This window comes from Cebus imitator, unplaced genomic scaffold, assembly GCF_001604975.1.
Source record: "Cebus imitator isolate Cc_AM_T3 unplaced genomic scaffold, Cebus_imitator-1.0 Scaffold528, whole genome shotgun sequence".
Classification (NCBI taxonomy): domain Eukaryota; kingdom Metazoa; phylum Chordata; class Mammalia; order Primates; family Cebidae; genus Cebus; species Cebus imitator.
Window position 1 is genome coordinate 265,609 of NW_016107843.1, and position 25,426 is coordinate 291,034.

The following is a 25,426-nucleotide window of genomic DNA, read 5'->3' on the forward strand; positions in this document are numbered from 1 at the left end:
GGTTACGGAAAACAACCGAACGCTGCCACCCACTATGCCAGCTACCAGGGGCGAACGCTGGTACCCTCTGCACCAGCTACCAGAGGGCTGCCACCCACTATGACAGCCACCAGAAGCGAACGCTGGTACCCACTGCACCAGCTACCAGAAGCCTCAAGCGACGTCTCGGTGAGGCTTGCCAGGTCAGAGTTGCAATGACTCGTCAGTCCCCCGACTCAGGCCCTTCCTTTGAACTACTTCCCAGACCAGACTTACCTCTGGAGGCTTTTTCTTTTAGGACCCTGAGGAATTTCGGGTGAATGTCGGCCAAGAGGTCGCTTATCCTCCACGGTGGCTCTCCGGGGCCCTGGGAAAGAAGAGGGGGCGCCTCCCCAGAGGCCCCCATGGTGGGAGCAGCCGCCCGGGCGAGACTCTGAGATGGCTTTTGTCTGGTGATAACAAAAAGAGAATATTCTCGCTGGGGCCTCCAAATGTTGTATTTGACCGGAGCATAGAATGTTACCACAAGACAAAAGTATGCCAGATTGCAGGGTCATTTATTATGCCGGCGACCACAGAGGACTCACGTCTCTCCAACCTGTGGTGCAAAAGGAGGGTGCCACGATTTTTTTTATACCCGAAAAACCACCTTGGGAGTGGGGGTGAGGGGCGGGGATGGGGTTGAAAAGGTTTCGGACATTTCAAGGGATAGGGGATTCTTGTCATTCTGTTTGTTACTTCAGTGGTTTACAGAAGTCAAGATATATATTTATTTACACATCGTCTGGGTGGTGATAGAAGTCACAGATTTTAGCAGTTACTGATAAGCAAAGGTAAGCAGCTTTACATAGTTTTGCAGAACAAACTAGCAGTTCTATTTACAGAGGCCAAGGACAGTAGTTATTGTGAGGAGAATGGGGCAGCCACTTCAACTTATTTAAAAAGAGTTTTGCATTTTATAAAATAGTGTTGCTCAGGTTCTGGCTCTAGGCCAGCACAATATCACAGCATAATCGTTGCTCAAAACAAAAAACGTAAAATTTCATTGGCCATTTTAGGAAGCTTTCCAGACTGGCTTCACCCAGGACTCCATTCTTTTATTTGCCTTGGCTCCTTCTTTTGCCAGTTTTGATCTTTTGTCCGTTTTCCTTTAGTCATTGATATGTTCCCCCTTCCAGTCCCTGTTTCTTCCATGTAGTGGTCAATGGATGAAAAATTGCTGAAAGGACATATAAGAGTTCTGGTTATCACATAAAGGAATCTAAAAGAGACTTCTGGAGGCTCTGAGACTCCTTGAGGAAAACAGCCAAAGTGCCACCGATCCTTTTGAATGTCACCTGTCTTCTTTCATGAACACCTAAAATTGTAAGGGGGTTCAACTTTATTTATTAATGGGCTCTGCCCTGAATTCAGTAACACAGTTAAGAAACAGAAACTAAATTGAAAATCTATCCAACTAAATTGATCTTCAGAACACAACTTTCTAACATCTGGGTGGCTATTTTTAAACCGTTTGTCAAATAAATTTACATCTATAAAAAAATTTTTATGTGCAAAAGCATCGCCTTCTCTGTAGCTCAACCATTAGAAGCTTTTACTACGAGAAAGGCATTGACTTACAGTTTACATAACAAACCTTACCTTTGTTTAAGGTACTTTTCCTGGCTATCTTGCCTTAACTGGGCCTTTATGCCCTTCTTTGTCTTGGCAAATAATAATGTTTAGATCTAAGTTCAATGACTTTGATATATAAATTTTCTACCTTGTTTTACCTAAAAATCATTCCTTTATAAGGGCAAATTTAGGGTTTTCTAGTTAACAATTGCATAGTGCAAGAAACAAGTAATTGAAAGATCAATTATCTGAATGAAAGGAAGAAGCTGGCAAATAAAGAATATTAATGAACACTATAAGATCTGCTTCTGGCTATGTCTGTATGTCTGTATGTCTTTGTGTGTTATGTGTATGTGATACCTCTATATAATCTGAGGTAATCTTTGGTAAATAAAGCTAGTTTTTAAATTGTAGATAAAATAAGAATGTTTTCAGAATTGTCAGTATCAAATATAATTCAGACATTTTTGCCTGTGTCTACTATCAGACAGGGTTATGCTGTCTCTACTACATGTTTTAAAGTCATAAAACTGCTCCTTCTATAATATTTTTGATACTTACTTAATTTGCCTATAAGCTAAAACTGTAAGGGCCAGCTACTGTGCTCCCACAAAGCCTGGTACACATCTTACTGTGAGCTTATATCTTTGGTTTTGAGTCTCTAGATTCTGAGGTCTGGAGAGATAGCCATGGTAAGGCCTGAGGACATATACATGTCCTCAGTGCCTGGACCACCAGCTACAGGGCAGAGCTAAGCTCAATATTGTCCAATCCTACCTGGCCCAGATGCACCTTCTGGCCATGCTGGGAGGGATCAGATCTTCGATACATCCTCTTCACAGCTCTGTCCCTTCTCCTGGGCATTGTACCTGGTATGTAAATTCAAGATCCAGATAAGCCCTGCCTTTCATAGCCAGCCTAGTTGCTACATGGGTATTCAGGACCTAGGACAACTGGGAGAGTCATTAGGAAGGGTAACTGTCATCATTTCAAAATTCTTTTCGGTAATTTAAGATATTCAAGTCAATGTTATTAACATGTAATTACTTAACATGTAACTAAGTAATAGATAAGCATTAACTGTTGGAGTCATTTCTAAGTAAGTTAACATACAGAAACATTGATTATTAAATAGAAGTTTAGGCTTATATCCTTTGACATATTATTTTTATATAGTTAAAATCCAAATTGACATATGTGATTAAAGCTATTAAAATAAGAGAAAAATGAAGGAAAAAGATATAGATAAAACTAAATGAATATCAAAAATTGGGGAAAAATTTCAAAATCTTGTGTGGTTAAACTGACTAAAATTAAATAAGTTTATTTTAAGTATTTTTATATTGAGCCATAATATCAAAAATACACTAATACACAACTAGAATTTGGTTTCTCTTTTTGAATAAGATTTTCATATAGTGTTAATAAGAAATAATAAAATACTTTGGTTTACTTTTTGGATAGTAAACAGGCTTATTTGATATCTAAATTATATAGGAAGCATTGTCAAATAAGAAATTATGCTTAACTTTCCTTGAGTTATATTTGTATAAATGTCTATTAATGTAATGTGTTCCAAAATTATATGAGATTCCTAAAATTCTGATATGCCTTGGTATATGTTCTCCACCATAATTGTTATTTATCTATAATCTGGACTAAATCCTAAATTTTATTTCTCCTCTAGTATCTGGCTATGAATCTCCAGACTAATGTTTCCAAATTTTCTCCCACTTTTCTGACTTAAAATCACTAGAAATTAAAATTTTGCTTTTCTTTAAATCCTACAAACTGAAGCTGGACAAATTTATACAAACTTAGGGAGAGATCACCACAGCAACTTATATATAAACAAATTTCATTCCTGTCGATGCATCATCAACCACTTAGAAAGTTCGCTGAAATACTTGATTTGAACTACTTTCCAGGAAAATCTGCCATATTGCCATTACTTGCCCACTTTAACTGAGGATCTTTCAGAAACTAGAAAAACTAGTTTATAGACTACTCTAGGCATTAATCTTTGTTTTTTTTTCCTATTTCCACAGAAATATCTCTTATTAAAGATCTGTTTGTCTGCATTATAGAGGCCTCCCTTTGAGAGCTCATCTGCAATATCACCATCTGAAATGAGACACAACTATTTAACAGAACTGACCTATTCACAGGACTAAAACTGATTCAAGAAGATATGGGCTGCGAGTTCCAATCTATGTTGTCCTTCCCAGATTGCCAATCTCAGCTTTCTTATCTGAATCTCTCCAGAGCTACTCATTTGGGCTTTAATATGTGAAATTTTCAAAAATAAAGTTTTAAATGGGGGACTAATAAAAACCAAAAATAGTTTGCCCCAAAATATACTTTTTTGACATATTTTAGGATGACTATTTAGAGACAGGAATAGCCCTGAAAAGCTGCCTTTTGTGGAGCAGATTTGCATCTGTAGAGAAAAATCTACATTAGTGAAATAAACGACCAGACTCTCTGAGGTCCTCCCCCTTATCCAGATCTGGGAATGATTAACTCAACCACAGGCTGCCACTTATTTTTTCTGAGAGCTGCTACCTGTGAGTCTTTAGCTACATAATAAGACTGCCTTTACTCCTTGCCTTTCTTTCTCTCTCCCTCTCTCAACTTGTCTTGCCATGCTCCAAGCCCTTATTCTTCTGTAACCTCAAGATGATACCATCTTGAGTGTCAACAATCTGGCCCTTTCTTTGAGTTTTTATATTTTATATGATTCTCGTGTACATGTGTGCATGTTAATATGTTTTGTATGTCTTTTCTCCTATTAATCTTACTTTTGTCAGTTGATTTTCAGTGAACGCTCAAGAGAGTGAAGGGGAAGTTTTCTTTTGGCCCCTACAACATCAATATTTTTTAATTATCCAGTTTGATAAAAACTAAAATCTTTATAACAAACTGGTAGCAAGCTTGTGGAAAACAGACACTCTCATTCAGTGTTGTTAGGAGTTAAGTTTTTGTTGGAACTCTACATAAGGCAATTTGTCAATATCTGTCAAAATTAAAAATGAATATACCAATTGATTAAGCAATTGCAAGTATTCATGCAGAATGTTTCTAAGAGTAAAATATTGAAAATAATCCACATGTCTTTTATAAGGATTGTTTAAATGAATTAAAGTACATTTAATCAATTAAATGCACTGGAAATATCACCCCCTAAAAACATTTTGTGTACTAATATGCATTTATGTTCAAAAGAAATACACACACACAGACACATAGGATTAATGTGCTTCTTAGGGAGAGGTAAGAGATGGCTGAGAAACTGAGCTGGGAGAAAACCTTTCGCAGCCTTTCCTGAGAGTGTGTTTGAGAGGAGACACAGGATCCTGAAAACATCTAGAAATGGGGAATATGGAGCAGAAAAAAAAAGAATATTTTATCCCATATGCCCACTCTGATTATTCACATCATGCATGTGTGATGGCATTGAAGTGCCTGGAAGTGTCTCCAACTTGGAGACAAGAAACCTATGGTAGGTTTGATGGCTGATAATTGATAACCTGTCATAAAGAAATGTAGATTTTCTCCTTTCTGTTTTAAATAATAAGATTGCAACTAATAGATAGAGGCTACAAGACAATAAAATGATTGTTCAATATAAAGAAGGATTTCTAATTCTTAAAGCTCTTCAAAGATGTAATATGGTGACATAGAATGTGGAGTTGCCCATCACTGGGACTGTCGAGCCACGATTAAGCAATGGGCATGTTACAAAGGAAACAAAAGCTTCAGTTAAAATACTGAACTAGATTAGCAATTCCCAATATTTTCTACACTTATGGAAGATGATAGTCACATGTGCAATACATTCCAGGAGGTATAACCAGACCTATGTGTAATTCTCTGGCAGGACTCTACCTTTTTTTTCTTTCACTAAGAATAGCATATCAGAAGCTAGATGTCAAGGAGAGTTAACATTATTAAGATGATAACCTTGAATTATTTCCATTGAAAGATATAGATAAAATAGGCATAGAAATACACATAGAAATGTACCATAGATACTGCTATCATAGAAACAGACTGGCAGGAAATCTTGGTGATTTAACTAGTATTGCTAACAAATTATCTGTGGCATAATTAATTACAAAAACTACGATATCAAAAAACTATAGAAAAAAAAATACCCAAACTCATCTTATACCTTGCTACTACTAAAAATGTTCTCCACAGACCAGTAGAAGCAGTCTTGCCTGGGAGCTTGTTAGTCCTGCAGAATCTCAGCACCCACGCCAGACCTGCTGAGTCAGAATCTACATTATAACAAGATCTCCAAATGATTCATAAGCATATCAAAGTTCTGAGAAGCACTGGCCTAGATAAATGTTGAATTCCTTCTAAATGGAAATGTAGGTAAAAATGACAGGACCAGATATGATGTCAGCATCTGCAATAAAGCCTAACTATATATGCCTGCTTCCATGCCTCCACAATTTCAGATGACCTTTCATCCTTTAAATATAGCTATACCAAAGGAGGCAAGCTATTTTCTGGAGGGCAGTTGCTACTCAGCATTCAGTTGCTGATAGATTGTTTCCACATAAAATTGCAATTCATAGCTCAGGATCTGCTCTAACTTTCAAGGTTGCAAGCATTAGTTGCGACAGTTCCGATTTTGAATTTTTATCTTCATACCCATCCTCATCCCTGTGACTTTTGGCATATATCTAAAGATCTATTGGGAAAAGAAATTATAAAAATTAACTGGTACCATAATCTGAAAGATAAGAGTGCTTTGAAACTTTTCATTATGTTGTTGAAAAACGAAAATGAAGTGTTTTTAAGTGTTCAATACTTTATAGTGGCTTTCTAATACATTACCCCATGTCTGCAGTGTGATACCCAGTCTCAGTTTGCAGCAATACATTACTTATGCATGCATATCAGCTAATGATTTTCACCTTGTCATTGGAAACTAATCTGGAAATAACTTTTCTACAGGTTCCTTGATAAAGAAACAATGAGAGGAAATTTTTTCTTTATGAAAAGATTGTGTCACTAATGCAAGAAGTTTACTGAAAAGTAATAAACCTCATTATATACTGAATCTTGCTTCCCTCACATCTCTTTGCTTTTCTCTATTTTTTTTCTTTAAAGGAAAATTTTCAAGATGCCTTTGAAAATGTTAGCAACCAAAGCCTAAATTTGTAAACACAATTTTTCTTTTTGTGGCCACTGTATTCTCTATGGTCCTTCATTGTTTGGTTGAGTCCATGCATCTCAGTTCCTTGCTCATGCTCAGAAGGGAGAACATCATCTTATTAACAGTCATAAGTGGCCCAGGAGCTATTTCTCATTAGTTGATGACAGGCCTTGTCATACTCAATACTTTCACTTTCCCATGAAAAAGTAAAATAAAAAAAATGGCTTTATTTCTGAAATACTTGGAAATATAATGGCAGGGAGAAATGGAAAAAGGAATAATTCAGGGTACAACTGATCCTAATGAGACTTAAACAAACAATAGAGACAGAGATATATTGCCTGAGCCATGAAGCAATATTCTGTTTTGTTCCTTTTAAGTGCATGTTTCTCAAAAAGCCAGATAACAAAATATACCATTTTGAGCACAATTATCTAAAGAAACCATTTTCTATTGAGATAGGGGCTGATCTCCTTGAAAAGCAGTGTCCACTCACTGCAGGAGGATTTTCCATTAGGGCTAGGGCAGTCATCTGCTATAACAACCACAGTGACTGCCTGATGGATGCACCTGTATTGATCTCTGCTGTTCACTGATGAGAGCATTTATCAAGTCCCTACTGTGTGCATCAGGAGCTAGGGAGAAACAAAGGACATCAGAAACATGATCCCCACATATGAAGTACTTTTCATCTAGTGCTAATTGGAGTCTAGGAAAATTGGGCCATGACAGCCAGTGAGATTGGCTGTTGAATAAAACATCCTTGGACAAATATGGCCAGCCTTACCTTCAGGGGACCATCTATGAGATGAGATTTCAGAAGTACCAGGAAAATTACACTGTCCAAAAGAATATATCCCACAATCATTATCAGGTTCCTAAAATGCTGCTATCCCAATGTTACGTCAAGTATGTATAGACTACCTATTTCAATGACAACCCCCTAGGGAAAATGATCACATTGAGCAGTATTAACATAATTAGGAATATATCAGCATCTTCTCTTCAAACAGCTTTTGAAGGGAAGAAGGTGGAAACATCAGGACACAGGATCTCTCCAGAAATCTTTAGGACACAAGAAGGAATGACAGAAAAAGGTCTTGAGGCTGGGCATGATGGCTCATGCCTGTAATCCCAGCACTTTGGGAGGCCAAGATGGACAGATCACTTGAGGTTAGGAGTTTGAGACTAGCCTAGCCCACATGGGTGAAAACACCGTCTCTACTAAAAACACAAAAACTGGCCAGGTGTGGTGGTGTGCACCTGCATTCCCAGCTACTTGGGAGGCTGAGGCAGAAGAACCACTTGAATCCAAGAGGCAGAGGTTGCAGTGAGCTAAGATTGCACAACTGCACTCCAGCCTGGGCAACAGAGAGAGACTCCATCTCAAAAAAAAAAAAAGGTCTTGAATCCAGTATCAGAATATATTATTAATACTTACCATCAAAGTCTACTGATAGGTAAAATACTACAAGGGGAGTCAAGTTAAGCCTGACCCTCAGCACCTAGATGGAACAGTTCTTGGATCATGAATGTTTTTTAATGAATCTGAAGAATGTGAATTGAGACACCAATAGCATCAGAGACCAACTGTCACACATGCAGTGATGTGACAGTACAGAGACAATGAACTCCCACAATCATTAGCAACAGATAATTTAAGTCATATGTATTGTATAAGCTGAAGTTCAGTCACAAATATAGGAAAATAATAACAGTTGAATATGTCAGATAAAAGGCTTTTTTTCCCCACTTGAAATCTGGAGCTAGGTAAAAGAGAGTTGGAATAGCAGCCCCGCACTGTCATAAGGAACAAAGGCTCTTTCTTCATTCTTTTCTGTCATCCTAGCTTGTGGCTCCTATGTTTTATGTTGTGTGATGATCCAAGAAGGCTGTTGGAGCTCCAGCCATTACATCCACACTTCTGGTGAGCATCAGACAAATGTAAAGATGACAGAAGAGCATCTTTACTGGCTAAGTTAGCTCCCTGTAAAAACAACTCTCAAAAGGCCCAGATGAGACATTTTCTGGCCAGAACTTAGTGTCATGGACACACCTAGATGCAAAGAAGACATGAACACGCAAACATTTTTTCTGAATAGCACTACACACAGCTATAAATTCAGATTCTGCTATAAGGATAGGGGAAGGCGACGAGTGGGAGGAAATAAGCAGACTCTTTATATTAAATTAAACCACATATATGATCACTTTTGTCTGCAAATGAACAATTTTACAGCAAGCTGTTTATTCCAGGTTCTTTTTTATAGTCTTCTATGGTAAAGTCAGTAATTATAATCATCACTGTCACTCAAACATATTTTCTAAATTTTGGAACATCAAGAAGGCTGAAAGCCATCCAAGAGCACTCTGATGATCACTGTATTCACACTTTATAGTTCATGAGTGCCTTTCTTATTTTGTCCCAGGTAACATATGTTAGGGGCAAGATATTATTATTCCATTTTACAGATGAGTAAACTGAGGTTCAGGGAGATTATGACTGTTGCTTAAGGTAATTCAGCTTGAACATGGGCCCAACCTGTTTGTTGCTTGTTTGGCACTACTGAAGCTGCCTATAAGCCACTACTGGACTCTGATCATTTTAAAAGAGGATAACCAAGCTTCCCTGCATAATCAAGCCCTCTCCGCTAAGAGAAATGTATTCTACCTTTGAGGAAAAATATTCATGCGACTCTCGATTGCATTGAGAAAGTGCAGAGAACAGTGGAGAATCAGTTGGAGGGAATGCCATGAAGCCCTCCCTGTCAACTTTTTTTACTGCATTTTCTACATGTGCAATCACCTCAGGTAGTTATTGTGAATGTTTGATTAAACAGACTTATGAGCCCTTTCATGTAGATAGTTATAAAAGGAGTGACCATTCTATTACTCCAGCATATTAGGATCAATCCCAAAGACCATTTGCCTTCACCCATCCTCTGCCTGAGGTCCCCTTCCCTGGCTTTTCTCCCCATGGAGGAATTTTTCTCCACCTCAGTGCCTAGTTCAAAAGTCACTTTATATATATGTATATATGTATATATGTATGCAAGGCCTTCCTGGTACCTATGGCAGAATGAATTCCTCTCTCTCATACTTCTACGATCACTCAGCTTTCCAGAGAGTAAAGAGGTATTGACTCCAGCTGTGGATCTGCATTTGTCTGTGTCACCTGCCAGATGGGACAGGACAATGTTCCACTCCAGTGGTTCTCAATGTGGCCCTGAGACCACCAGCAGCAGCAACATCACCTGGGAACTCATTAAAAATGAAAATTCTCAGGCCTACTTCAGACCTACTGAATCAGTCACTCTGGGGGCAAAGCCAGCCATCTGCATTTTAACAAGTCCTCCAGGGGATTCTGATGTACACTGATGTTTGACAACCACTGTTCTACTCTCTTTGACTCCATGCTTTATGTCACAGTGTCTGAATGTCTGAATGGCTGCCACAAACTGTTTTGCTGGCTCTGTTTAAACACGACCAACACATAGGCATGACTAAGACAGAACCAAACTCCACTGTTAGATCCACTGTCTGATTATTAGAGTTGAAATGTGTTAACCTTACTTACTGGACTGCTTGTCAGAAATGAAGAAAACTCTGTCAAATTACATCAGCCAGAAAAAATTGCCAGCTGAAACTCTTTGCATGTGGTAGTCACAAATACTATAAATCATTGACTGGAATTTGGCAACAGCTTTCCTGCCCCACCTCCCTGCAGACGGCATCTTGTTAGTGAGTCATGGGGATGCTCACAATATGTTTACTGCATCTTCTAAGAAATCTGACAATTCTGTGAGTTATTTTTCTTTTTGTGTGTGAAACATCATAAAAAAGACTTGCGGCATTTCATTTCTTTTTCTATTTCACTCTCTTGCTGTTTTTATAATGCTCTTTCTAAAAAATATAGATATATAATAACAAGAAAATTTGTTTTCAGAATAGAATGAATCACACATCAGCTTATATCTCTGTGTGCGTGTGTTATTTTCCCCAGCCATATTAGTACACATGGGAAATAATCCTGTCTATAATGCCATCTTTAAAGGACTGCCTCAAGGAATCTCAGTGTTGTTGGTAAAATTGAATTTTGCTGTCCTAGATCACATAATTGTTTTCCTAATTTAAGTATGGCTCAGCCAGAACTAGAAAACTCAGTCAGCTGACCTATTGATCCTTTGCCTAAAAACTTTTCCATTCGTGCCTTAAGCTGAACTTGCTCAAGTTGAACTTGGTATTTTACCTTGCTATTACACTTCATATTTTAACTTGCTATTCAAAGAACACGACATTTAGGTTTTTAATTCTTCTGAAAGGGGTAGTTTTGCTACTTCAGTTGTGCCAGTAATACTGAAGAATACTGCAGGCCAAGGAGGCATAGATGAGAAGGGGATTTTATCTAAACTGGTGTAGGTATTTGATTTGAATATAAGACAAGCACTAGGCCCCTTGGTTCCCACCACTTCTTGATGGGGTATGTAGGGAATAGAAAAGTGCACTGCCATGGAAGTCCCTGAGAACCTTGACTTGAAAACTGCTGTGCCACTAACCACCTGTGTGACCCTGGGCAAGTCACCATACCTCTCTGGTCCTCAGCCTTATCAGCTAGGCAATAAGGAGTTTGTATAACATGGCTTTTAGGATTTTCTTCTTAGCTAAAGTTATGCTTTCTGGAACCCAGCTTTATAATGTTTATGTAGCACAATAGCTGATAAGAGCATCTTCTATTTGATCAATAGCTCCTTCTATAACCAAGAAGGATCAAGAGCAAAAGGATGAACACCCTTTTGTTCTTTTTTCTTTTTTTTTTTTTCTGAGTCCCACTCTTTCACCCAGGCTGGAGGGCATTGGCGCCATCTAGGCTCACTGCAGCCCCCACTTCCCCAGTTCAAGCAAGTCTTCCACCTCAGCCTCTAGAGTAACTGGAAATACAGGCACACTGCCATGCCTGGCTAATTTTTGTATTTTTAGTAGAGATGGGGTTTCACCACGTTAGCCAGGCTGGTCTTGAACTCCTAACCTCAAATGATTCACCCACCTAGGCCTCCCAAAGTGCTGGGATTACAGGCCTGAGCCACCGTGCCTGACCTTCTTTCATTTTCATAACAGCAAGACATTTCAGTATTTCTAAATTGAAACAATACTTCTCTACTTACAAAGTCTTCAGCCAATTTTTGCAAGGCCTATTTTCTGATTATCTTTGACATTACTTTCTGTAATATCTCAGAAGACATCCCTATTAATGACATTTTTCTTTATTCAACATTTGAAAATAATATTATCCCCTTGGAGGAAGGGAAAGTTGATGTTTACTGTGTAACATCAGAAATTCTCATTGATGTTCTAGCTCCTTTATCATCTGTTCTCAAGCAATGTGCTTACATAAATCTGGAAACAAGTGACCACCCAGAAAATCAACACTTGGGATGCCAGTGCTAGGGAATTAATGCCCATCTCTTCTCTCAGCAGCCCTTATGTAAAGATGGCAACAACTGATGTACATACTCTAGTTCCCTTGCTTGTGAGTTGAGACGGGGCCATGAAGGTAACTCTCCTACACCGGCTCCCGGTGCTTACCAACAGGATTAAGCTCTAGGTACTCACAGTAGTAATTGCTTTGATAAGACACTCTTTGCCTTTTCCCCTCCCTGTCTTACTTCTCTACTCCCCTAGCTGTGTTTTCTGCAAGTCTTCTCCCAAGTAAGCTACCTACACTGGAGTCCTTGTTCAGAGTATGCTTCTGAGAGAGATCTATTTGGTAGAATATCACAAACTTGTGTTAGTAGTATGACAAAGAGTGTGGGCAAGCATAGATGCAAAACCAAATAGCACTTTGATTTGGATACCAGGCAGTATATAATTCTCCAAGTACTATATACAATTCTTGGATATATTGATGCATGACTCATGTCTTCAGATACCACATGGTTGAATGAGTATTAATCTCCTCATCTGGCAGCATGATCAGTCCTGAAAGAGTCCACTGCCTTCTCAGGGTTTTACTATACTCTCACTAATGGCACCCAGTGAGACATCTAGGATGCTTTCCTTGTTTGTGGTGCCTCTTTGTTTCATAGGTGTTCCCACCTTTGGTTGAGAATTAGGTTCTCCTTCTGAATGAACTCCTATGCTTACGGCATTTGGGGAATGTCTCCATAGAAGAGATGTGATTTTCAGCAGAAGAAACAAAGCTGTGGGAGTGATCTCCTGCCAAGATTAACAACAGCGCTCTGCTGAATACATGGCTCCTGTGCAGACAGTTGAGAGTTAAAATTACATTTTACACATCAGTGATATGTGTTTTTATTTATTTAAAAAGCTGTCATGACAGAACAAAATGCATCTTTAGATGTATTTGCCAAATATTAACACAATGAAGACTACTGAAGCATAACTCCATTGTTTTGTGCATTTCAGATGAAGGTTAGACAGCCGAGTCAAAAAGGGATCCCCAGAGAATCTCTGACAGACCTGCGCTCTGGGAGGACAGGGTAGAGCTTCAGGAATTTCCCACCGTTTGCAGGGGGTAGGAGCCTGGCCTCTCCTCTTCTTGTGTAGTGATCTGGGACTCAATCTATGATATAGGGGTCTGTTAACAGGAACCCCTCTTGTGTTGCTGAGAGGTTTTTTTTTTTCCTTTTCACCCAATAAATTCTGTTCCCCCTTACCCTTCAAAATATCTGTGTGCCTAACTTTTCCTGCTTGTGTGACAAAAACCCAGCTTTTTCTACAACATTTTTGGCACCCAGACATGGGGCTTGAGGAAGGGTGAGTACTATGCAAACCAAAAAAATCTTTTTTCCTTTCACTTCTAAGCCTTTTTTTCCTTAGACCTCTTCTGAGGGTAGAGGAAACTGTGCACCACCCCACACCAATGGCTGCAGGTGCCTGTGGGAATAGACCAGTGAATGGCGACTCCCTCACTCCCCTCCTGGCCAAGGTTGGGATGCATGGCCCGAGGGTGCCCAACAGCAGGCAAGCTGGCCAGCGATCTCTTCCATGCATTCATGGAGGCTTCCCCCACCTCCCTGGCCAAGGGGATTGACGCCTTTGGACAGAATTAAGTTTCTCTCCCTGGTGTAGGTACCTATTTGTATAAGAATAAGAGGTTCTTCTCCAGGAATCTCTTTCTTTTTTCTACCCTGTCAGCAGTTGACGTTTTTTTTTTTTTTTTTTTTTTTTTTTTTTTTTTTTTTGGAGTGCAATGACATGACATGATCTTGGCTCATTGTAACCTCCGCCTTCTGAGTTCAAGCAATTCTCCTGCCTCAGCCTCTTAAGTAGCTGAGATTACAGGCATCCATCACAATGCCTGGCTAATTTTTTGTATTTATATTAGAGACGGGGTTTCTTCATGTTGGCCAGGCTGGTCTTGAACTCCTCAGGTGATCCACCTGCTTCAGCATCCCAAAGTGCTGGGATTACAGGCGTCAGCCACCACACCTGGCCAGCAGTTGACTTTTAAGCATAGTTGTTTTTTTCCTTTTGGAAGATGTTTTGCTAAGCCAGGAATGATGGAGAACACTGTTTATATTCTCTATAAAGTTTTAATTATGAACAAGTATTTGTGAGGTTGATCTTGAGTTGTAGTCAATCTGGTGTGCTTTGTGTGTCTTTCAATATGTTCTGTGGCAAACTTTGTGGCCAGCCTCCATTTCATTTTATATCCTTGAGAGCATGGCCTGTAACCATGCGGCAATGCCTTTGTTTTGTCCTCTGCCATTTTACAATGGCAGCCCGGGGTTCAATCCTGGCTTAAGGAATGAGTCCTTTCTGCTTTGATATCTGTGAGACCTTTGCTATCTGTTGCTGATTCTCTTTCCCACCATGAACTGCCTTGGATTTTCCTTTCTCTGATCCTTTAGTAAAGTTTGAAAGCCAGAAGTTTAGTAAAGTTTGAAAGCCACTTGGTGTGACTAAAGTCAGGTAATAAGGGAGTTAAAAGGACTTTCTTAAAGAGTGCTCAGCTTAATTAAAAGTGGATATCCAAGTTATAGGTATATTTAAAGCGCCTTTATGTTTTTCTTTTCTTTGATTTGTTTTGCTGGAAGAAGGTTTTTTCTCAGTTGACTGAATTATTTTTTTTTTCACTTGGCCTTGCCGCTCTCATATCAGAGGGGAGAGACCTCTGTTTTCCTCATGGAACCTCGGGAATTAAAAGCAAGTAGATCCCCTTCAAAATCTGTTTTTGCTCCATCTATGCCTGTTTATTAGGCCTTAGAAGCTGCATGTTTCCCTAGCCCTGTCTCTTAAAGGGCTCCACTCAGATGTTGATAATCCAATTAGGAGACTGGCAAACAAACCATTTTATGGTGACTGAGTTTTCTTCTTCCTGTCTGTGTAGTTATATATGTGTTGTGTGTGTGATGCCTATAAAAAGAGGTCTAATTAATTGGCCTAAAGGAAGATAAGCTCTTGGATAAAATATAGGGAAGATAAAAGCTGTGGTACCTTTCAGTTCATGTTACTTTAATCTTTGAGAAATAAAAACAGCCTTAAAGATTATTGGTAAAAAGCAGATGTCATCAAAATATAAAGGGGTAGACTAAATTACGCAGGTCAGGTGCTAGCTTTGCTAAACATTTTAAGGTTAGAAACCGCTTTTTGGGTTTTGAGAACTATTTGACTTGCCTGCTTCACAATTGGTAAGGCCTGAAGACATATGGAATTAACCATGCCCTTAATTAAGCTGGAAGGGGTCAAACCTTGGCTGTACCTAGCATGTAATTAAAACAACTTACCAGCTTTTACATTAAAGTTAAAAATTGCTAGGAGTAACCACTATAACATGTAATTTAAATTACTGGAAATAGATTTACATGTGAGGTATATAAGAACAGTAAAATGTGTTTTTAGTAAAAGATTATTTAAAAGGCATGGAAGTGTAAATTCTTGCCCAGGGTTAAATAATTGTTTTAAATTAGATAAGATAAAGGTAAAAGTTCAAACAAGTGGTGGAAGGATTGTAAAGTTAATCTTGCAAAAATTCTGTGTATGAACATATTGACTAAATTCAAAAGGGTATTATATGGTTTTTCTGTAAATTGAACGTTGAAATAAAAACACAGCAATGTACTCTTAAGGCACTAATCTTGCCTTTAGCAAAATTGGTAAAGGGTTATAAAAGGTTTTTGCTTTTTTAAAATTTGTGAGTCAAATTTAAAAAATATAACCTAAATAAGATTGAACACAATTTTGGCAATCCCATTTACCTAAACACGTCAAATAATTCTGTTTACCTCTCTTTTGGATACTTCAGGGGCCCTCTGAAGCACCCAAAAGCCAAGTATCAGGAAAGACAATTTACTAATATATGTTCCAAAATTGCGTGAGATTTCTAAAAGTATAATGTCTAAACTATATGCTATCAATCATAGTTAAGGTTGTTAAGTTATTGTAAACCACAGAGATAACCAAACTTCTTTGTCAATTGTGTTTCTAACTGTAACTACCCTGGACATTTCGTTATTTACAAACAATTTTTTTTAATCCTTTTCAAAAGTGGATTTATTATAAGCTACAGGATTCTGACAGGTGCTCTCAAATATAGGTTTCTGATAACTTTGGAGATTGTGACATTGGAATAAAGGAAAAATGTACAGGATTTATGAAGAGCCCAAATGTTCACGAATATCAAACAAAACAAAAGTTAACTAAATGGACTCAGCTCAGAAAACTGAAGCAATCTTTTTGACTTTTGCGTGGAATATTGCTGATCATTGTTTTGTTTTTTCGAGTCAAGGAAACTTATTTTGAACTATTTATGGCCTTTAATAATTGATGAGGTATACTCCTGTGAACAAAATTTGGAGCATGTTTGTCCTCCTTAGTAGCTGGGATTACAGGCACACACCACCATGCCCAGCTAATTTTTTGTATTTTTTTAGTAGAGACGGGGTTTCACCATGTTGATCAGGATGGTCTCGATCTCTGGACCTCGTGATCCACCCGCCTCGGCCTCCCAAAGTGCTGCGATTACAGGCTTGAGCCACCGCACCCGGCCGAATATTCTTAACTTATGGCAATATAGTTGTTTGCATCAGTGCAATAAGAATCCATTTTCTTTTGCAACAGGACACAATTGCAGAAACTGGTTGTTTTACCAAGGCTTTGATTGGAAGGGTGTGCTTCCCTTTAAGGAGTCAAGCTCAATTTGCAGAGCTGATAAAAACCTCTTGGGAAAACTGGCTTCATCCCCTTGCCTACACAGTCCCTGTACAGGGTTCCTGACCTGTGCTCAGTAAAGAATGTCACTTTCTAACAGGCCCAGGAACTCCAAGTTTATCCTGGGACCTTAAGAGGAGAGGATCACCGAACTCGCATGTATTTGAGGATACAAATCCATGGCTGGGCACCACTTTAAATGGTCTTATCTGAGATTCTTTGTGGAATTGATTTCCATCAAAGCCATTCTAAAAGGCCTATGTAAAAATAGTTATTCTTGCTGCATCTTATGCACATAATCATGCCAATTACTAAAGTCTATTTTGCAAAAAATTCAGTCCTGTTTGTCATGATTTGTTTTTTAAAAATGAGGACTGAAGAGACAGAAATTATGCTTCAAAACTTATCATAATTTGTCATTAAATTCCAAACTCATTAGTCATTTTTAAGTTTTTGCCTACATTTTAGACTAACCCTGCTTGTTTCTGTGAACCAACCAGCAAACCCTGGCCGCAGCTGAGAAAGAACAAAAGGGATGAGTATGATGGCTCATGCCTGTAATCCCAGCACTTTGGGAGCCTGAGGCTGGTGGATCACCTGAGGTCAGGATTTCAAGACCAGCCTGACCAATATGGAGCCACCTTGTCTCTATTGAAAACACAAAATTAGCCAGGCATGGTGGTACATGCCTATAATTCCAGCTACTTGGGAGGCTGAGGCAGGAGAATCACTTGAACCCAGGAGATGGAGGTTGCAGTGAGCCTAGATTGCACACTAGCCTGGGCAACAAGAGTGAAACTCCATCTCAAAATAAAGCAGGGGGATGAGTAGTGTAGAAATGTGGATCAATATTCTAGTTACAAGCAATTATCCTGCAAATCCTGCCAGCTGATGGAACTAAATAGGGTGCCCATCACCCAGAGGTCTCTTTTTTGGGAGACTAAGACAAGACCAAAGGAGTTAACCAAAGCCAAGCACCATGCACCCAAATCTGAACAAGCATAACTGTAGCCACCAGTTATCTGGGAATGTCACAAGACATCCTTTTCTCTCCCTTGTTGGAGGAGGACTCAATTCCACAGCTTCACATTAGCATACAGCTGATGATAAGGAATCGATGCAACCACCCAGAGACACATTTTTGTCCCAAACTCAATTCCAAGCTTCAGATCAAAGTCCTAGGAAAGAAAACTGGATATGAGGGATTAGGATGCAGATGATAATGGAAGTTAAAAGGCACAATGCAGGTGAGCGTGGCTGATTCTTAGCAATTAAGCCAATCTTCCCGTTTCACGGATAAAAGTCATGCTAGTATCCATGGCATAAATGAGGTCGATGTAATCCAAGGCTACTGACAGCAGGGGAGATAGGGTGTATGTGTGTAAGAGCAGACACTTCCACTCACTAGGCCCTCCTGTTAACATGGATGAAAGCCACTTTAACACCCATGGGTAGCAGCCTGTCATGGTCACCAGAACTCAGGGATACAGGGATGGTGGAAAGAAAGATGAACAACTCACTTTCCCTGCCTCACATACCCAGGGTATCTGCCAAGAAGAGAAAGGAACCAGAGATACCTGCTTCCTTCTTTCTAGATGAATAACCATTCATCTTCAGTCTGTACCCCTTTCAAATGTATCCTGAACCCCTGGTTTTTTTCACTGAAAAAAATACCTTCTTTTTTCATTTTTCCTTCTCTGTCCTCTCTTCACTGATAGGTAATTGTGTCTCTGTACTATAAGACACTCCCCTCAGATGCATCCTCCAAAGTGGGAAAAGTTAATTTCCCAAGTCATACACTGGTTAGCTTAGGATTGGGCTCAGGGGAGGGGAACGCAGAGGCCCAACATGCTGGCAAAAGGGTAAAGTTTTTTACCAGTCAGGCTTTTGGCCTCCTCTCCCTGTGCAAGCCAGTAAAAGGCCTTGAGATTTTTGAGCTGTCTTTACCCCTCCCCTTGTTTCATTTTGATACATGATTTTAAATAACGCTTTGTCTGTTTCTGCCCGCAGGCCATCAAACTCCAAATGGTCATGCAATTGCAGCCTCTGATGTTGGCCCCTTCTGCTGGGAACCCTTAGATAGGCCGCTGAGGGAGGTCTGATTGCCGTTTTCCGCAAAACAGCGCCCCCTGTCATCAGAAAGCAATTAAAATTGGTCTTCTTCCTTATCCTTATTCTAATGGCAGTTAGATGTACTTCTTTAGAGGGGGGAATGAGACAGCCAGGTGAGAAGGGGTTCCCAGAGAAATATCAACCAGCCTGTGCACTAGGAGGACAGGGTGGAGCCTTGGAAAGTTTGTGCCATTTGCAGTGGGGAGGAGCCTGGCCTCTCCTGTTCCTCTGTTGTAACCTGGGATTAAATCTGTGAGATGGGGGCCTGTTAACAGGAACCCCTCTTGATTTGCTGAGAGTTTTTTTTTTCCTTTTCACCCAATAAATTCCATTCCCCCTCACCCTTTAAAGTGTTTGCATACCTAACATTTCCTGATTGTGTGACAAGAACGTGTTTTTGTTTTTGTTTTTTCTACAACAAAGGCTCTCTCACTGGAAATATAGTGGATGGTGATATGGTTTCTCTCTGTGTCCCCACCCAAATCTCGTCTTGAATTGTCCTCCCATAATTCCCACATGTTGTGAGAGGGACCCGGTCGGAGATAATTTGAATCGTGGTGGTAGGGTGGAGGCTTTCCTCTATATTGTTCTTGCAGTAGTGAATAAGTCTCACAAGATCTGATAGTTTTATTAGGGGTTTCTGCTTTTGCATCTTTCTCATTTTCTCTTGCCCCTGCCATGTTCAAAGTGCCTTTCACCTCCCGCCATGATTCTGAGGCCTCTCCAGCCATGTGAAACGGTAAGTCCAATTAAATCTTTTTTTCTTCCCAGTCTTGGGTTTGTCTTTATCAGCAGCATGAAAATGGACTAATAGACAGGGCTACTAAATATTTGCTGAAAGTAGAAATTTTTAGGCCTATGTCTAAATTACATATAATGCGTGAGTGACTGGCATAGGTATAGTTTACCCCAGCATGTGGGGAGTGGGAGCAGAGAGAAGTGGGGCAATGAAACTTCAGACATCTGCTCATCTCTTGTAGCAGGGCAATAACAGTAAATTGTGTAAAGTGGTATGCTGGAAAGATGGTTGATAATTTTCTAACTTTTAGGCTTACGGTAGTAGTGAGACATATCCTGCTGTGTTGACTAGATTTAGAATTTTTAGTTTGATGACAAGAACACAAAATTTGGGTTTTTCTTAGAGTGACTTTCATTAAGCAGAAAGTTAGCCAATGGTTAATAAAAATTATTTTTAAAATAATGTGTAACCTCAATTTGCAATGCCTAATTTTTTTCTTTAAATGATTTTGTTTGTGACCCATGTAACAGGTCAAAAATCACAGTGCTCCTGCACTAGCCTGAATTACCATTGTGCTACTGAATGATGAGTTTCAGAAAATGCAAGGATTGCAGGATGGCTGACTCATTACATATGGAGCAGCTTGTATATTCACATCATAGTATGCGGGGGTGGGTGCTGTGTACACACAAAGGCAAAATCCCAATGCACTAGAATTGGTGTCTCCCTAAACGTCCTGTTTACAGCTTAACATGTATAGGTCCATTTTGCCTACTACCAAGGAGGACAAGTCTTATGTGTGTTGGTCTGTGATGCCTTTCAGTTAGGCTTTTTAAGAGGAGCCCAAAATATTTCTGAATAATGAAGTTTTGTTTGTTCCTTCCTGACATAGCAGAGGATTTTCCTATAGGCTTGAATATCAGCTTTTGAATCCCTGAAAACCCTCATCATACAATACAGCTTTTTTCAAAGAGTGTGTTATTAATACATTTTTTCTGGAACGAATAACACAGTTTTAAAGTGACTGCAGAGTTCCTGAAGTTAGTAGGACTTTAGAGAATACAGGACAACTTGAGCTTAAGGTGCTTAAGGCCCTTGTCAAAGTTTTATGATTCTTTCATGCTTTTGCTTTTGTGTTCTAAAATGCAGAAAAACCTTGAGGGAGAGAAGAGGAAGCAAAATGTTATCAGAAGGAAAAAAATTCTTGTGAATGCTACCTGGAGGGGAAAATGTGAAAATGGATCTTAATTTTCTTTTTGTTTTTCAAAGGATATTTCTGCCTATGAAAAATGAGGCCTATGAAGGACAGAAAGTGTGCCAAAGTCACTCTTTGTAACAATCTCCAAATTCCACATAGGTCCATGGGAATGACTAGACAAATTCTGACTGTAAGCTCTCTGGAGCTCCTTTTCCTCCACTCAAAAGTCTCATTCTCCTAATTCCTTATCATCTATCATTTATGATTCACTTAAGAAACATTTTTGTAATACCTACTATGTGCCAGGTACAGCATCATGTCATGCAGATATAAAGATTGAATAGTAGTGAGCAAAACAGAAACCTTCTGTTAAAAAATTATTTATAACACTCATCAAACATGGTAAGGAAGACTAATCAATAGGGGACTGTCACAATAGGTATAGGAACAACTGCAGTGAGGTCTTGCAGTAAGGGAGAGAAATTAGCCTTGTCTCCCAAACCAACAAAGACAAGTGTGAATTTATAGCCAAGGAGCAATGGGGGGGGTGGTCAGTGGATGGAAAATTAATAAGAATAAACGTCAGGAGTAAGGGGAAGTTTTTATAGACTGACTCAACAGGATTTTTGCTGAAGGCAGGCCAGACTGACAAGATATGGAGAATGGGGTATGAGTAATTTGATCAGCTATTCAGGGTGTTCAGGTGCCAATGGTGGAGGATTTTCACTAAATGAACTTATAATGTGACAGGCCAGGTCTAACTAACAGCTGAACAGGCAGGGCTCCCTAACAACTGTTTCATTACTGACTGAGTGGTGAAGTTAAATATTAAAAGCTGAGAGAGCCAATACCCTAATACAGAGGCTGGAAGGTAACAAAAGCACGCCAAGAGTTTTGCCCAGGCCTTCCCTGGGCCTTGAAGCATGAGAAGGTAATGAAGGAATTCTTAACAGGACCCATTCAAGATTAAGGAAGTTTTTATTGGGGGCCTGAAGAAACACCCCAGACATCCACAAAAAAGTTTTAGTGGGGGTCTAAAAGAACTCCCCAAACCTCCCTGATTGAGCAGGAAACAAGATAAGGGTAATCACCTTGGCACCTGGACCCATCTAGATTAAGTAAATTTACTGAGGCTCCAAAGGAAGGTCTTCAAAATTCAGATTTTAGTTATAGATTAGAAAAAGTTATTCACTTATGTCTTTAGATGAATGCACACTTACGTGTAGACATACAGCTTAGAAGGTGTATAAGCTCTGGAAAACTGTAATTTTGAGTTGGCCTGGTGATATTTTCTCAACTTTCTCCCTGTACCTGGTTACAGAAATAAACTCTCTTCTTTCCCAGTTCACCTGCATCTCATTATTGGGCTGTGAGAATAAGCAACCCCACCCTTGGTTTGGTCTGAGAACAGTAGGATTCTTGTTCAAACTGGATTCTACAAGGACAGAGGGAAGCCCAAGTTTGGGCCTAATCAACAAGAGGGCTCAAAGGAGCCTAACTAAAGATAGGTCGAGGAGAGAGTCCTTGTCATTCTCCTCCTGTTCAAGGAAAGAAGAAACATTCAGATATTTGCTGAATGCTGCAAGAAGTCAGGCATTGAATGAGGGACATTTTCATTATTATCCTGATTAATGGCTGCAAACAGTTGTTGAATCCAGTAAGCAGCTAGTCAAGAAGATTTCTAGACTTAAGCTCAAAACATTTTCAGATGGGGGAAATGAGGACAGCAGTGGCAATATGACAAATTTCTTGGTTTGATTTGCAGTTTTAATGTTTTCGATGATGACATCAAATGTTTCAGTAAACTTTCTAAGTGGGTCACACAGCAGCAGGTATGAAGTAAAGATCATTACCTACAGATAATCTGCTATGGTTTACATCATTTGAAGTTTATATCAAGTTGCCTAGTTTCAATTTGCAGGACTTTATAGAAAGGGTAATTTTAGATCTCAGTGATACCAAGGCAGGAGGGTGGGAGAAAAATTGGAAGCATTAGTTTGGAGAGTTATAACCTGAGAAAGAAAACTAGAAAAATTCAGAATCTAGTCCGGTTTACAGGGAGATAATAAAACTAAACACAATGAACAGGACTATAATCTGGTAATGGATGCACTATAGTTTTCCACTGAAACAAAATTTCTTTCTATAGTCATCCACCTTTTGATTCCTGCTTGTAAAATAAATCTGATCTCAGTAGCTTTGGCCGGCCTATTTACACAAATACAAAAAGAATGGTAATTAACTACATAGGTCTTTTAGAGTCTGCTTTGCTGGAACTTTTCATAAGGAATCTCAAACTAGACTTTTAAAACCTTCTCAAGGCTATGAAACCAAGCCAAGAGTTTGCTACCAAATTTTGCCTGCAATATCTTGGGATTTATATGAATTCCTCTGTTCTAGAGGTTCCCACAGTACCCTGAGGTTCCTGGGCCTGCATGATGGTTAATTTTATGTGTCAACTTAACTGGGTTAATGGATGCTGGTAAACCATTATTTCTGGGTATGGCTGTGAGGGTGTTTTTGGAAGAGAATGGCATTTAAATCCACCCTCCCCAGTGTGAGTGGGCATCATCCAGTCTTTTGAGGGCCTATCTGAATAGAACAAAAAGGCAGAGGAAGGATACATTCTCTCTCTTTCTTGAGCTGGAAAGTCCATCTTCTGCCTTTGGACAGCAGAGTCCCTAGTTTTTGAGCCTTCAGACTCCATAATTTACATCAGCATCCCCCTGGTTCTCAGGCCTACTGCCATAAATTGGGTGTTACACCATTGGCTCCCCTGGTTCTGAGGCCTTCAAACTCAAACTTCACTACACCACTGGCTTTTCTGGTTCTTGGTATCCATAATCATGCAAGCTAATTCCCATGATAAATCTCTTCTTATCTATCTATCTAACTATCTATCCATCTTCTATCTATTTTTGTTGGTTTAGTTTCTCCAGAGAACCCTGACACATACAATCTGCCAGGAAGTGACCTCCCTCACTCACCTGTAATGCTGGGAACCCTGTAAGCCAGGTACTAGGCCAGTTATTCCAAGAGTGTTTTGTAAGCATTGGCTCCATAAAGTCAACTTTATTTCTTTAAAGCTAATTCTATACACATTATTCCCTAATATGGCATTCTGGTCAAAGTTTTGGTAATGTAGCCAATTTCTCTAGTTGTGTCTAGTTACAAGGAAAACGTATTCTTACTGAATTTGGGCAAATAACTATGTTCCCATGAAAATAAGAATATTCAATAAGAGGTTCCAAATTCTGGAGGGATAAGGTAGAGAGAACGATAAATATTCATTTTTGTTGACAAAAGTATAGTCTACTAAATTGCTATAAGTTATAGATAGCTTAAGAGAAAAGAGGAAAAGGGACCTTGAATCTGGAAGCTAAAACATTAAAGAACTAGCAATATTTCATAACAAAAGTATACAAAAGTATAAACATTCTCATTAGTTCATTCAGTCCCATGTAGCAAATCCTTATTTTCCTTGATTTAGGGCTAGCAGTTTTATCAGTCTATCAGTTTTTTCATTAAGTCTGGAAGTTCTTACTCAGTCTAGTGGCATGTTTGCAAAGTTATTCAATTGATGCCATCATGGAAATTTCTTGCCTGTAGCTGATTGTAAATGCTTTCAGAGAAGAATCAGAGTAAGACAAAAACTATCTGTGAGCAACAGGAGACTTAAAATGTCCATTATTAAAGATATGAAGAGAGTTCATTTGACAAGAAATTTGGTTAGTTCTGTGGCATATAGCATTTTAAGATAATAACTGCAGTTGTGACTGATTATGTGGTCAGTAAGGGCATTGACAAATTTTAGGAATTTCATACAATTTCTGAAACACTTATATTAATAAGTTATACCCATACACATATAATCTATAGAAGGTTAAGCATCACTTCTTATTTGATAGTGCTTCTCATGTAATTTAACTTATGAAGTAAACCTAATTACTTTAATATCTCTCTTTTACAAGGTGAAAGAACAAGTTCTTTAATAAGAGAGCTCTCTAGTGAATCTCAGTTAGTTCCAAGTCAAAAAGATATCATTTAGAATTTGATTTTGAGAAGTTTGTCAAAAATTTTAAAAGGGTTGAGCACTTGATTAAATAGGATTACAGATCACTATGAAACATACTTACTTATCCATCTAATCAAAGTGGCAATAAAAGATTTCAGAGGTAAATATAGAAAGTAACATACTGGAGAAAAATAACCCTAGCTTTTTTAATATTGAAAAGACTTGCTTTTGAAAGTAATTAAATATGTGATAAAGACAACATGAAGCACAGGAAATTTATTTACATAAGGCATAGTATCTTTCTTTCCTAGATGAATTATTCAACAGGTAAAGACAAATCTTTCACAATAATTTAAGAAAACTTTGTTCTTTTAACTGAGAGAAAACCAAATTTTAGATTTGGATCAGTACATTATTGAGCTTAGA

At 38.8% G+C, this 25,426-nt stretch overlaps 1 protein-coding gene across 1 annotated transcript in view; it reads left to right on the plus strand.

Moving 5' to 3' along the window:
* The first annotated feature begins 99 nt into the window (after positions 1-99).
* PPP1R2C (PPP1R2C family member C) overlaps positions 100-25,426 on the plus strand; it is a 31,365-nt gene continuing 6,038 nt past the window's right edge. The window contains 2 exon segments of the mRNA XM_017514595.2: positions 100-168; positions 278-641. Of these exon segments, the coding sequence (XP_017370084.2) occupies positions 100-168; positions 278-641 (433 nt within the window).